Raw genomic sequence first — 15,743 nt, forward strand, 5'->3', positions numbered from 1 at the left:
AGCTAAACATAGGGTTACCTTATTGATTCAGCAACTGTGCTCCAAGGGATATACCCAAATAAGCTGAAAACGTACATCCACACAAAAACCTGCACATGAATGTTTATAGCAGTTTTATTCATAACTGCCAAAACCTGGAAGCAACTAAGGTATCCTTCAATAGGTAAATGGATAAACACTGCCATATCCATTTTAGATATATATATATATATATATATATATATAAAATATATATCCAAGTATATCCAAAAATGGAATATTTTTCAGCAATAAAAAGACATGAACAATCGACACAACTAAGAGCTGTTTTTTTAAAGATAAACAAAACTGATAAACCTTTAGCTAGATTTACCAAGAAAAAAAGAGAATTCAAGCAAAATTAGAAATGAAAGAGAAGACTTTGTCTGATGACACAGAAATTAAAAAGATCATAAGGACTACTATGACTGATTATATGCCAATAAATGGGATGACACTGAAGAAATGCACAAATTCCAAGAGACATACAATCTACCAAGATGTAATCATAAAAAATAGGAAATCTGAACATAACCAATGATATGTAAGGAAACTTAATCCAATACAAAATCTCCCAACAATAACAACAAAAATCCCTGGCTTCATGGGTGAAATCTGTCAAATATGTAAAGAAGAATTAATGCTAATCCTCAAACTCTTCCAAAAAATTAAATTGGAATCAACACTCCCAAACTCCTTTTACAAGGCCAGCAGTCCCCTGAAACCAAAGCCAGATGGGAACACTACAACACAAGAAAACTACAGGCCAAAAATCCATGATGAATACAGATGCAAAAATTCTCAAAAAATACTGGCAAACTGAATTCAACAGCACATTAGAAGGATCATACACCATGATCAACTACAATCTCTGGAAGGCAAGGATGGTTCAAAATATACAAATCAATAAAATGAATAGAATGAAAGGCAAAAACCATATGATCATTTCAATAGATGCATAAAAATTATTTGATACATATTCAACATCCTTTCACAATAAAAACTTTCAATAAAGTGGATATAGAGAAACATACCTCAATATTTATTATATTGAGCCTTTATTAGGCTATGTGTGACAAGCCCAAAGCTAACATCATACTCCATGGTGAAAGGTTAAAAGCTTTCTCTTTAAGATTAAGAACAAGAAAAGGGTACCCACTCTTACTACTACTATTCAACAAAGTACCATACATCTGGGGCAGAGAAACTAAAGAAGAAAACAAATGAGATATAACTACACACTTGTTAGAATGGCTTTTATCAAAAGATAAGAGTTAAGTGTTGGCAAGATATGGAAAAAAAGAGAGTACAAGCACACTGTTTGTGATGATGTAAATTGGTACTGCACTATGGAAAACATGTATGAAGGTTTCTCAAAAAAATTAAAACTAAAACTACCACATAGAGACTTCCCTGATGGTACAGTGGTTAAGAATCTGCCTGCCTCAATATAATATAGGAAGGGGACACGGGTTTGATCCCTGGTCTGAGAAGATTCCGCATGCTGCAGAGCAACTACTGAGTCTGTCCTCTAGAGCCTGTGCTCCACAACAAGAGAAGCAGAGAAACCACTACAGTGAGAAGCCCGTGTTCCACAATGAAGAGTAGCCCCTGCTCGCTGCAACTAGAGAAAGGACGGGCACAGCAATGAAGACCCAGCACAACCAAAAATATAAATAAATAAAGTTTTAAAAAAAGAACTACCACATGATTTAGTAATCCTACTTCTCAGTATATATTCAAAGGAAATGAAGTCACTATCTTCAGGAGATAACTGCACCCCTTATGTTCACTGCAGTATTGTTCACAAAAGCTAAGGTAAATCTAACTGTTGACAGATTAATCAACAAAGAAAATGTGGTATACAGATAAACAAAAAATTATTATTCAGCCATAAAAGGGAAGTTGTGCAATGTGCAACAACACTGACAGACATTAAGGGCACTACACTAAGTGAAATAAATCAGACAGAGAAAGAAAAATACTGTATGATCTCACTTATATGTGGAATCTAAAATAGCCAGCTTTACAGAAGCAGAGTAGAGTGGGGGTTTCCAGGGGCTAGGAAAGGGGGAAATGAAGAGATGTTGGTTAATGTGTACATACTTTTAGTTTATATGAGAAATAAACCCTAGGAATCTAATGTACAGCATGATGACTATACTTATCAATATTATATATCTGAAAGTTGCTATGAGAGCAGAATTTAAATGTTTTCACTACAACTACAAAGTTGTAATTACATGATAAGGTGATAAGTTAAATAACTTTACTGTGGTAATCATTTAATTGACATATAAATTGTATAAGTTTGAAATGTATGATGTGATGATTTGATACCACATCATACATCTTAAACTTACACAATTTGTCAATTATCACAATAAATCTGGGGGGTGGTGAAAGAACCTGGCAATTCCTTATATACATAGTTGAAGCTTAACAAATATCTGTTGAATTTTTTTTAAATTTAAAAAATGAGATATCAAACCACAAAAAGATATGGAGGAACCTTAAATGCATACTGCCAAGGAGTCAGTCTGAAAAGAATACATATGTTATATAAAATTTTGGAAAAGGCAACCCCTCATTCATAAAACTAGGTTCATGGCAGCTGATCCCATCACTTCATGGCAAATAGATGGGGAAACAATAGAAACAGTGAAAGACTTTATTTTCTCAGGCCCCAAAATCACTGTGGATGGTGACTGCAGCCATGAAATTAAGACGCTTGCTCTTCGGAAGAAAAGCTATGACAAACCTAGACAGCATATTAAAAAGCAGAGATGTTACTTTGCTGACAAAAGTCCATATAGTCAAAGCTGTGGTTTTTCCAGTAGTCATGGATGGATGTGAGAGTTGGACCATAAAGAAGGCTGAGTGCCGAAGAATTGATACTTTCAGAACGTGGTGTTGGAGAAGACTCAAGAGTTCCTCAGACTGCAAGGAGATCAATCCAGGCCATCCTAAAGGAAATCAACCCTGAATATTCACTGGAAGGACTGATGCTGAAGCTGAAGCTCCAATACTTTGGCCACCTGATGCGAAGAGCCAACTCATGAGAAGAGACCCTGATACTGGGAAAAATTGAAGGCAGGAGGAAAAGGAGGCAACAGATGAGAAGGTTGGATGGCACTCAGTGGACATGAGTTTGAGCAAGCTCCAGGAGATGGTGAAGGACAGGGAAGCCTGGCATGCTGCAGCCCATGGGGTTGCAAAGTGTTGGACACAACTGAGCGACTGAACACACAACACAGAAGGGTTGAAAGTTAAGAGGATTCAGGGAAAGTTTAAAAGGAGTATTCAAGACAATGTCTGAATATAAGGGTAGGACAGAAGAATCTTAGAAAGAAAAAAAAAAAAACAATTATTAGTGAGTATATGTCCTGTGTTACAATACTTTCTTTTTAAAAAAAGCTTGTTTTGACTAGTACGTGTCTGACTCTTTGCGATCCCATGGACTACAGCTGGCCAGGCTCCTCTGTCCATGGTATTTGCCAAGCAAGAATACTGGAGTGGGTTGCCATCTCCCTCTCTACTTGACAAGTGTACTTTACTATTAATGCTAAATTTTGATGTTCTAATTAGGGATTATGTTTCTCTAAAACCAATTCAAAAATTCATGGTTGTAGTCTGGATCTCAAAGTAAAGTGCATTCTCTTAATTCAGGACATATGACTGAGACTCCAGTTTATCTATTAGTTGTATATCTAAACTATAGTAAAAGTAGACAAGAAGGAAAATAAAAATAACCCTTATAAAATGCCAAATATCAACATATAAAACAGATGGCAAGTGTGCTACTTCTCTCCATGATTACCTTTTAAGTATTCACAAAAGTCACATTAACATGCTGCTGCTGCTCAGTTGCTTCAGTTGTGTCTGACTCTTAGTAACACTATGGACTGTAGCCTGCCAGGTTCCTCTGTCCATGGGATTCTCCAGCCTAGAATACAGGAGTGGGTTGCCATTCCCTTCTCCAGGGGATCTTCCCAACCCAGGGATTGAACCGGCATCTCGTGCGTGTTTCAATTTACCTTCAAAGATGTTTGTTTAAAAATCAATTTAATATTTGATTTGAAGAGAATAATAAAGAATTAGGAAGATAAGCTTAAATTTCTTAACTTTTATTTTTGTTCTGGCACTTTGAATGGGAGGATTTTACCCCAAGGCCATAACAATTCTATATATCCATATAGCTATATAGATATGTAGAATATGCTGTATATAAATATATGCTCACACTTGTGACGGTTATAAATTTTGCACTGTTCAGACATTTAGTGCCTGAGCAAAATCCAATCACATGAGGAAGCAACATAGGTTGCTTACTTTATAAAGGCTGTTCTTAGACTGGTTTGGTTTTTGGTATCTGCCACTGACTTCAGAAATAGCATATGGCTTCTAAAAGTGAAGAAAAGGCAGAGGAAAGATGAATATTTCTGAATGTGTAACTTTAACTTTTCCACAATTAGATTTAAATTAGAATATCTCATTAAACTCAGCATAATAATGATGACTGGGGACCACAGTTGACCTGTAAAATCAAAAACTACAACAAAAATACAAAGAAATACTTCCCTTAGATATCACAAGCTTATCTTAAAATATGCTCCTGTACATTGTTGTTGTTCAGTCACTCAGTCGTGTCTGACTCTTAGAACCCCATGGACTGCAGCACACCAGGCTTCCCTGTCCTTCACCATCTCCCGGAGGTTGCTCAAACTCATGTCCATTGAGTTGGTGATGCCATCCAACATCTCGTCCTCTGTGGTCCCCTTGTCCTCCTGCCTTCTATCTTTCCCAGCTTCAGGGTCTTTTCTAATGAGTCGGCTCTTTGCACCAGGTGGCCAAAGTATTGGAGCTTCAGCTTCAGCATCAGTCCTTCTAATGAATATATTCAAGATTGATTTCCTTTAGGATTGACTGGTTTGACCGTACATTGTACATAATTTTAAATTAGTGCTAATTTTATTTTTAATAAAATTGCTGATTTCCTAATGTTGAAATTCCAGTCCCAAAGAAGGGCAATGCCGAAGAATGGTCTCAAACTACCGCACAATTGCTCTCATTTCACATGACAGCAAGGTAATGCTCAAAATCCTTCAAGCTAGGTTTCAACAGTATGTGAACCAAGGACTCCCAGGTGTCCAAGCTGTATTTAGAAAAGGCAGAGGAACCAGAGATCAAATTGCCAATATCCACTGGATCATAGAAAAAGGAAGGGAATTCCAAAAAAACATCTACTTCTGCTGCATTGACTATGCTAAAGCCTTTGACTTTGTGGATCACAACTTACTGTGGAAAATTCTACACGAGATGGGAATACCAGACCACCCTACTTCTGCTTCCTGAGAAAACTGTATGCAGGTCAAGAAGCAACAGTTAGAACTAGAGGTGAAACAATGGACTGGTTCCAAATTGGGAAAGGAGTACGTCAAGGCTGTATATTTTCACCCTGGTTATTTAACTTATATGCAGAGTACATCATGCGAAATGCCAGGCTGGATGAATCACAAGCTTGGAATCAAGATTAGCTGGGGAAATATCAACAACCTCTGATATGCAGATAATACTAGCGACAGAAGGCAAAGAGCAACTAAACAGCCTCTTGCTGAGGGTGAAAGAGGAGAGTGAAAAAGCTGGCTTAAAACTCAACACTCAAAAAACAAGATCATGGCATCCAGTCCCATCATTTCATGGCAAATAAATGGGGAAAAAAATGAAAACAGTGACAGACTTCATTTTCTTGAGCTCCAAAATCACTGTGGATGGTGACTGCAGCCATGAAATTAAGACACTTGCTCCTGGAAGTAAAGCTATGACCAACCTAGACAGCATATTAAAAAGCAGAGACATTTTGCCAACAAAGGTCCATATAGTCAAAGCTATGGTTTTCCCAGTAGTCATGTACAGATGTGAGAGTTGGACCATAAAGAAGGCTGAGCGTTGAAGAATTGATGCTTTTGAATTGTGGTGCTGGAGAAGACTCCTGAGATAGCAAGGAGATCAAACCAGTCAATCCTAAAGAAAATCAACCCTGATTATTCATTGAAGGATTGATACTGAAGCTCCAATACTTTGGCCACCTGATGCAAAGAGCCGACTCATTGAAAAAAACCCTGAAGCTGGGAAAGATTGAAGGCAGGAGGAGATGGGAATGACGGAGGATGAGATGGTTGGATGGCATTCAATGGACATGAGTTTAAGCAAACTCCGGGAGATAATGAAGGACAGAGAAGCCTAGCATGCTGCATTCCATGTGGTCACAAAGAGTCAGACATGAAATGGTCAACAAGAAATGTTGAAATAAAGCTACTCCACACAGCTTAAGCATCTCTAATTTACATTATAGATACATAAAATATATTGCTTTATTCTGACAAAGCAAACAAAACACCAGTTGTGTGGGTTAGATTATTATTCTTTTTTAAGAAATTATTTATTTATTTATTTTTGGCTGTGGTGTGTCTTCATTGCTGCATGGACTTTTCTCTAGTTGCAGTGCTCGGGCTTCTCATTACAGTGGTTTCTCCTGTTGCAGAGCATGGGTTCTAGAGGCTCCCAGGCTCTAGAGCACAGACTCAAAATTTGTGGAGCTCAGGCTTAGTTGCTCCAGGGCATGTGGGATCTTCCCAGATCAGGGATTGAACCCTTGTCTCCTGCATTGGCAGGCAGATTCTTTACCACTGAGCCACCAGGGAAGCCCTAAACTATTATTCTTATCTGCATTATCATGGAGGATAAGGAAGCCGTTAAGTAGGGTTGGTTATGAAAACTAATGAAACAAGTATATTTATAAACACTTCAATAATCTGTAGAAGATTTTGCCCTTATAAACACTCCAATGCATAGCTCAATTTCTACCTCTTCTTGACATTCTATAGTTCCTATGATCCACTTATAATGTAGTTGCAAAGCATCAAGTAAAGGATCTTTAGCAGTACTTTCCCTCTTAAGTCACTTTGCTTAAAACTAACCTAAAAGGGCCCATTTTTCTTTTACTTATTATAGTTCTGAAAAATTATCATATCTGGTAATATTTCTTGAGTATGCTGCTAAGTCGCTTCAGTCGTGTCCGACTCTGTGCGATCCTATGGACAGCAGCCCACCAGGCTCCTCTGTCTACAGGATTCTCTAGGCAAGAATACTGGAGTGGGTTGCCATTTCCTTCTCCAATTTCTTGAGTATACGTGTTAATAAAAATAAAAGATTAATGTGTTTTCTAAGCATTTGATTGGAAATATTCAAAACCTGTATATGCACCCAGATTTAACTTAACAAAATGTGGAGAATTTTAATTGACATATTTAAAAATTTAGACAGAACTGATACTTATGCATACTCCCAGTTGTTTCTGGCAGCATTTGTTCTTTGTTTCACAATTTGATATACTCATGGGAAAAATTTCCTAGTCCTTCCTGTATTCATATTTACATTTGTTGATTTAGACTTCTTTGAGATTTAGAATAAAAACTCTTGTTGTTTGTGTATAATTTTTAGTATAATTTTTTTCTTTGTTTCAGTGCTAGGTGTAGCTATAAAATAACTACAATGTCTGTCATTTAGAAATCAAATGGAACCACTCCTCTTTAAAAAGCTCTCTTTACTATTTTTAAAAATGTAGTATAAAAATAAAGCTAGACATATACAGATTATAGTAAAACAAGTTAATATTCCTCCTAATTGCAAAGATAAAAATCTTAAGTGAAAATAGAATGCTATGTAAATTAAAAAAAAAAATTTCCAAGCAAGCCAGTTTACTAACTGGTATTTCATACATATCTTTGTTAAAACCTTTAAAAATGGGCAAGAGAAACTAGAAAACCTTAGAACTTGGACATACATCTGAAAAGACGGCAAACTCATTTTGAAACAAAATCCTTTCTTGACAATTGAGCATATCCAGCTATTAGACGCACCTGAGAATTTTCAAAGCATTTCAAAGAATGCTCAAACTACTGCACAATTGCACTCATCTCACATGCTAGTAAAGTAATGCTCAAAATTCATCAAAGCATTTCAAAGAATGCTCAAACTACCGCACAATTGCACTCATCTCACACGCTAGTAAAGTAATGCTCAAAATTCTCCAAGCCAGGCTTCAGCAATACGTGAACCATGAACTTCCAGATGTTCAAGCTGGTTTTAGAAAAGGCAGAGAAACCAGAGATCAAATTGCCAATATCTGCTGGATCATCAAAAAAGCAAGAGAGTTCCAGAAAAACACCTATTTCTGCTTTATTGACTATGCCAAAGCCTTTGACCATGTGGATCACAATAAACTGTGGAAAATTCTGAAAGAGATGGGAATACCAGACCATCTGACCTGTCTCTTGAGAAACCTGTATGCAGGTCAGGAAGCAACAGTTAGAACTGGACATGGAACAACAGACTGGTTCCAAATAGGAAAAGGAGTACATCAAGGCTGTATATTGTCACCCTGTTTGTTTAACTTATATGCAGAGTACATCATGAGAAACGCTGGGCTGGAAGAAACACAAGCTGGAATCAAGCTTGCCGGGAGAAATATCAATAACCTCAGATATGCGGATGACACCACCCTTATGGCAGAAAGTGAAGAAGAACTAAAGAGCCTCTTGATGAAGATGAAAGAGGAGAGTGAAAAAGTTGGCTTAAAGCTCAACGTTCAGAAAACTAAGATCATGGCATCTGGTCCCATCACTTCATGGGAAATAGATGGGGAAACAGTGGAAACAGTGTCAGACTTTATTTTTTTGGGCTCCAGAATCACTGCTGATGGTGACTGCAGCCATGAAATTAAAAGATGCTTACTCCTTGGAAGGAAGGTTATGGCCAACCTAGATAGCATATTTAAAAGCAGAGACATTACTTTGCCAACAAAAGTCCGTCTAGTCAAGGCTATGGTTTTTCCAGTGGTCATGTATGGATGTGAGAGTTGGACGGTGAAGAAAGCTGAGCGCTGAAGAATTGATACTTTTGAACTGTGGTGTTGGAGAAGACTCTTGAGAGTCCCTTGGACTGCAAGGAGATCCAATCAATTCATCCTAAAAGAGATCAATCCTGGGTGTTCATTGGAAGGTCTGATGTTGAAGCTGAAACTCCAATACTTTGGGCACCTTATGCGAAGGGTTGACTCATTGGAAAAGACCCTAATGCTGGGTAGGATTGGGGGCGGGAGGAGAAGGGGACGACAGAGGATGAGATGGTCGGATGGCACCGCCGACTCGATGGACATGGTTTTGGGTAGACTCCGGGAGTTGGTGATGGACAGAGAGGCCTGGCGTGCTGCAATTCATGGGGTCGCAAAGAGTCGGACACGACTGAGCGACTGAACTGAACTGAGAATTTTCAGGGGATAAAAATTCCAGGTATTCAGGTTTAAGAGAAACAGATAAATTAAAGGAAAGGGAAAGATAAGCAGAGTATTACGTCCAACACAGAGACTGAATCTGAAGTGAACTAGGACTGAAAAACAAAAGTGAGATAAGCAAGAATATGTGAGCAAGACTGATCAGTTTACTTATGTCCTCACATCAAACTGTGGTATATTGTGGGTTGATATATTTGACGAGAATGAAAGATTAGCAAGTTGGGGCACGAAAACTCTTAATGGCCACCATGAAGGTTCTGTGTCTGGAACAGAGATTGTTGTCGTTGTTCAGTCGCTAAGTCATGTCCAACTCTTAAACTGAAATATATACATATTTTAAAAATATATGCTTTCACTATACTTTTCTATTATCAAGTAGAAAGTTAGTCTTGTCAATTCTGCATTCTAATTGACTTAGCATAATATTTTCAGTCTTTGTTCTAGAGGAAGAAGTAAAAGCCTTTATAATCCAATCCAAGTAAAATAATATAGCTAGTGAAGCCAATGCTGATGTTTTCTTTGAATTTTTAATTAAAATAAAAGTAGTTATAATGTAATGTTTTATCAATCTATTAAAACATGAAATTGAAACAGAAAAATTAATTTGAATTAAAACTACATTTACATAAAAGACAAACATCGAAATCAGGCTTTTAATTATCCTTTGCCAAGAATATTTGCCTTGTCTAATATTTTACAAGTAAACAGATATGTCACTATTTTGCTTTGGCCCAGATTATATAAACAAGGCTGACCTGCTTGATGTTAAATAAAAAGATTGTCAGCCCATCTCCCTACAGCAATAAGAGTCCGTTTTCAATGCCTCATTGAATTCTCAAACATAGTTTGAGTTGTTAAAAGCCATGTTATGTCAAAGTACAAGGTATGTATATATGATTAAATAACAAATATAATCAAGAAAAATAACAAGATAATTTTTTAAAAGTCTGAATTCCTAAAAAATGATAACGTCCCTAATTTTCACTTCTACTTTATGATGTGACTTAGAGAATACAATTTCTTTGGTATTCATCTTTTATAAAAACTAAACATAAGTATAAATAGGAAAGGTACTATGAGTTCCTTTTAAAGAGTGGACCACACAAACATAAATCTTTTTTTCAAAATGATTTGATCGGTATATAATTACCTCTGTGCTAATATTGTGATATTGAGTTGAAGTTGCCCCACACTTGAGCCTGAGTTTTGCCACCAATTGCTCAAATTCTTTTACTTCACTGAAGCGAAAAGCTGTTTTTCCTTTGACGCTAATGATGACAGATTTGCTGGAATCATTTGTCTTATCTATAGCTAAGACCTGGGGGATGAAAACATAAGTGAATCACTTTTTTTTTCTCATTTTTGACAAGGTCAGGAAAAATGGCTTAGCTTATTATTATTTGTTTTTTGTGGCAACAAGTTTTGGTCTGTGGTAGGACTTAGTAAGGAATAGATTTTGGGTACAAGTAGTATCACTGATACAAGCAATCTCAGCACAAGTTATTTCACTTCTTAAGGAAAAGGTTAACTAACATGTAACCTTTAAAAATGACAAATGTAAAAATTCAACGCTGCAATACTGACAACTGATTTTTGACTTATAGAAAAGCTATCAATTCTATTCTTTCTGACCATGTATATACATCAAATGTGATAGTGTAAGTTTTGGCATTCATGTCATAAATGTCTGAATGATTATACTCCATGTTGCATCACCCCAAACCCTTATGTTGTATATAAACTTTTAGTTGTTTTCATTTTCAATAAGAGCTATAAGGTTCTTATCCTAGTACTCTTATCCTTAGGAATGGTACTCATCCTGGAGAATATTATGGAACTTAAAAAAGATTATTTAAAAATTACTAAAAAGATGTTGCACATTGTTTTTAATAATTTACAAAATTAAAGGGTATTTTACTCTGTGAATGATAACATTTTTGAACTAAAAACTGATATGCAACTAAACTTACTTTACCTCTCGTAATGGAATGATTACACTACACAGATTGCCATCCTGGCTAGCAAAGCAGATATAGTTTTCCGAGATGCACATTTTTCCATGAGTGTTGAAGTGGCTGAATGGTACCCATAAGAAACATTCATGTACTTCTTTCAAAGTCTCTTCCTTGGGCAGCCTAAAAAAAGCATTAAATTGCTCACTGTGGGCTCGGTTCTCCAGACCTCTATAGGAAAGAAAAAAAGAAGGGGCTCAAATGATGCCTTCTGAAGTGTACACATGTCTACAGTGATTAAGTGCACTGTAAAACAGAATGATTAAACACTACATGCTATGCTCTTCAACAAATTATGCAATGGAAGAAACCCATTGATTCCTAACCAATTTGTTTGTTCTCTTTTCCAGTTTTGTATTATTAGTAGATTCCAATGCACAACAGTTAGAGGTGACGTAGGTCTTCAAACCATCTGTTAAAGGGTGATTTGCTAGGAGACTACTCTATTATTATATTCATATGTGAATATGGCTAAAACAAATCTTGGAAGACAATAATTTTTACACCTGGTTATCAGGACAATCAAGAGAGTTACCCAGTTCAAACAAAATGATGAAAATTTACGGCATCAAAATTTAGATGGGAAGACTAATACATAAAAATAACATTAACATCAAATGAAGCAAAAATCTAAATGAATGTTTAAAAAATTCAAAGTAGAGACACAATAAAACAGCGTTGCTTGCACAGTTTTGGGCACAGGATAGGTATCAATAAATACAGATGACTTGTTAACTGACACATAAATATATAAATAAAAAACAATTGCTTAAAATAGCACAATTTTTCCAGAGGCACTAAACACTTGTGCTAAGCAGCAAAGCCATCTGGGGTAGTTAGTAAATTATGCAAGTTCTAACTCTAAGCCACAAAAGTTAAAACTAAATTTATCCTTCCAGCATATACTGTTTGAATATACGGCAGTTCACCCTGTCTTTTAAAAATAATTCTGATAAATATGAACAGAAAATCACAATTTTTACCTCACTTAAATTGCAATTTGGTGGGGTTTTCCACTATTATTGAAAAACATAAGATCTTTTTATATGAATGAAAAGATGTCTGTGATATATTATTTTAAGGGGGGAAGTAGATTGTAGCATAATATGTGATGTTTAATCCCATTCATGCTTTTGGCAAATATTTTTTTAATTCATGCATTAAAAGGCCTGGAAGGATACACACTGAATTTAGCTACTATAATACATATTTGTAAAAACAATAAGCCAAAGCAATAGATTCCATTTTATTAAAAAAAAAAAGTCATTTGGAGACAAAGTCTAAATAATCTATTTTTTTTTAATGTACTAGGGAAAAGGATTTAGATATATATGATTTTCAATGCTTGTGCTCAGTCATTTCAGTCACGTCCGATTCTTTGTGACCCAATGGACTACCAGCCTGCCATGCTCCTCTGTCCATGGGATTTTCCCTGCAAGAATACTGGAGTGGGTTGCTATTTCCTCCTCCAGGGGATCTTCCAGACCCAGGGATCAAACCCACATGTCTCCTGCATTGAAGGTAGATTCTTTACTGCTGAGTTGCAGGGGAAGCCCTAATTTTCAATAGGCTCTTTTAAAAATGCACATAGCCAAAAATGAATCTACTATACCTCATTTAAATACAGACTTGGTAATGAATAACTCATTGATAAGTGGCCTTTTAGGATATTTTAAGAGAAATAAAATAGCTAAAATGTTTATGTTTAGGGTAGCCAATCAAAACAACCTATATAAACAAATGCTTCACTATAACATAACATAACTTATATTCTTAATCCTTATAGAGTTCTACTGATAAATCATGCACATTGGGACCTAATTTTGATAGTAAGGTGTAAAACAAATTCACCCTGCCGATCTATTTCCAGAAAAGTAAGAAGGCTCACAAAGGGAACCCTTATGTATATAGATTTTAGGAATGGTTTAAGAATGGGCAAGAGGAACAACTGTACCCAGGTTAGGGCTATGTAACAATCACACAGGATCCAGGTTACTAGTTCTGTTCTATCCACAGGACTGCAGCTTAGCTTCCTTTTATTTACACTTTCCCAAGGAAATGGCAACCCACTCCAGTGTTCTTGCCTGGAGAATCTCAGGGACGGTGGAGCCTGGTGGGCTGCCGTCTATGGGGTCGCACAGAGTCGGACACGACTGAAGTGACTTAGCAGTATACAGTCTATACTCTCATCCTTCTTGCCAGAAGCAGTTCTCACTAGCTATTTCTGGATCCTCTCCCCTTTGGCACGCTCATTTCAGTCAACTGTTCTGAGTGTTGAGCAAGATGAAAGGGCTCTGGTCGGTTTCAGCAAACCAAATATAGTGGCAAACAGCTATAAGACAGACACTTCTGATGCAGGCACTAATAATGGTTACTATTTATCTAGTGCTTAATATTTTACAAAGTGCTTTCACATGTTATATTGTTCATTTCTCACAAGTGCTCTTGGAGGTACAAATGACAGATGAGAAAACTGAGGTCCTGGGAGGTTACAACTTTTCCCAGGGTTGCTCTAATCTTATTCTAAAACTCATGTTCCATTGATTCTACTAACTTATCCTTATACTAAAAAGTGAAACTCTCAGGGGGAGAGGGTTGGGAGAGGGAAAAATTGGGAGTTTTGGATTAGTAGATGCAAGCTATTACATATAGGATGGATAAACAAGATCTTACTGTATAGCACAGGGAACTATATTCAATATCCTCTGATAAACCATAAAGGAAAAGAATATGAAAAATAATATATGTATAGCCAACTGAGTCACTTGGCTATATAGCAGAAATTAACACAACATTGTAAATCAACTATATGTCAATAAAATTTTGTAAACAAAGAAAAAATGAAACTACCTATAAAATGTGTTTAAAAACAAACAATACATTTAACAATTTCAGCCTTAAATCTATCTAGGCTACTCCTCAGACTAACCATGCACACAAAAACCTCTATGTTTCTAAAAGCACTCTGGAGCAAATCCTACTGAAATCTTAAGAAATAATTTTCAAATCTAACTTCTATTACTTCTTAACATTAAATTTCTCAGAGAGGATACTATTTGTGAAATGCATATGAATAAACTTTAAAAACTCACACATCAATGATTACTCCAAAGAAAAGCTATCATATAGCATAGAACAGTTAACTTTTTAAAAATTTATTTAATTGGAGGCTAATTACTTTACAATATTGTGGTGGTTTTTGCCATATATTGACATGACTCAGCCACGGGTGTATATGTGTCCCCCATCCCAAACCTCCCTCCCAACTCCCTCCCCATCCCATCCCTCTGGGTTGTCCCAGTGCACCGGCTCTGAGTGCCGTTTCATGCATCGAACCTGGACTGGTCCTCTATTTCACATATGGTAATAAATATGTTTCAATGCTATTCTCTCAAATCATCCCACCCTCATCTTCTCCCACAAAGTCCAAAACTCTCTTTTTTATATCTGTGTCTCTTTTGCTGTCTCATGTATATGGTCGTTGTTATCATCTTTTTAAATTCCATATATATGCATTAATATACTGTATTGGTTTTTTTGTTTCTGACTTACTTCACTCTATATAATAGGCTCCAGTTTCACCCACTGCATTAGAACTGATTCAAATGTGTTCTTTTTAATAGCTGAGTAATATTCCATTGTGTATATGTATCAGAACTTTTTTATCCGTTCATCTTTTAATGTTATTCAATGCTACCATTCTTTGGTCAAACAATACTTTAAAAAATAAATATTAATTAAGCTTTGAATACCTTTTAGTGATTTGTAGAGGATCATCAAGGACTGGGTCATTATCAAATGTTTCCTTATCAAAAATTCTTTTTATAGCATAGTTTGCCAGTTGTTCCATAAGAAGGTATGTTTGGTTAATATGCAAAAACATCGAAAAGTAGTGATTCTCCCCTTGGGAACACACATGAATACTCTCTGTCAGTATGACATTTGAAGTCTTTTCAAGTTTTGAGACTGCATCCCAGGAGATAATGAGTTTTACTGCAAATTAAAGTTATAAGCAGATATGATTAAATTTCTCAATGTTGATTAATGTTTATCAATCAGGTATTTCAAAACAAACAATAGTCACTTAAAAAATGCTATGAACAACTAAAACACTTTTGAGTTCAAGATTAGTTTAAATTTTGCAGCATAACAATGAACATACAACAACTGATGATTCTAGGAACAGATATAATTCACCGGGGAAGTCCCTAATTTTAAATAATTTTTAATCTTTTTTTTCTGATTTGATATTTAAACCTGATATTAAATTTGGTATTTCAATTTATACAATTATATAACTATTGGTATAAAAGCTGTACATGTGCTATGAACAGTGCTGCTTGATTCTTCTTTGTAGC

The 15,743-nt window shown here is 36.0% G+C and overlaps 1 protein-coding gene across 2 annotated transcripts in view; it reads right to left on the bottom strand.

The window, feature by feature from the left end:
• Window positions 1–15,743, bottom strand: part of TBC1D8B (TBC1 domain family member 8B) — a 76,063-nt gene that overhangs the window by 39,037 nt on the left and 21,283 nt on the right. For both annotated transcript variants that reach the window (XM_081565386.1, XM_081565385.1), the window contains exons 5-7: window positions 15,138–15,378; window positions 11,349–11,556; window positions 10,524–10,691 (exon numbers count right to left, since the gene is read on the bottom strand). In XM_081565386.1, the coding sequence (XP_081421512.1) occupies window positions 10,524–10,691; window positions 11,349–11,556; window positions 15,138–15,378 (617 nt within the window). The remainder of the gene's footprint in view (window positions 1–10,523; window positions 10,692–11,348; window positions 11,557–15,137; window positions 15,379–15,743) is intronic.

Source organism: Giraffa tippelskirchi, chromosome X (assembly GCF_054371585.1).
Source record: "Giraffa tippelskirchi isolate mGirTip1 chromosome X, T2T-mGirTip1v1.2.pri, whole genome shotgun sequence".
Taxonomy (NCBI): Eukaryota; Metazoa; Chordata; class Mammalia; order Artiodactyla; family Giraffidae; genus Giraffa; species Giraffa tippelskirchi.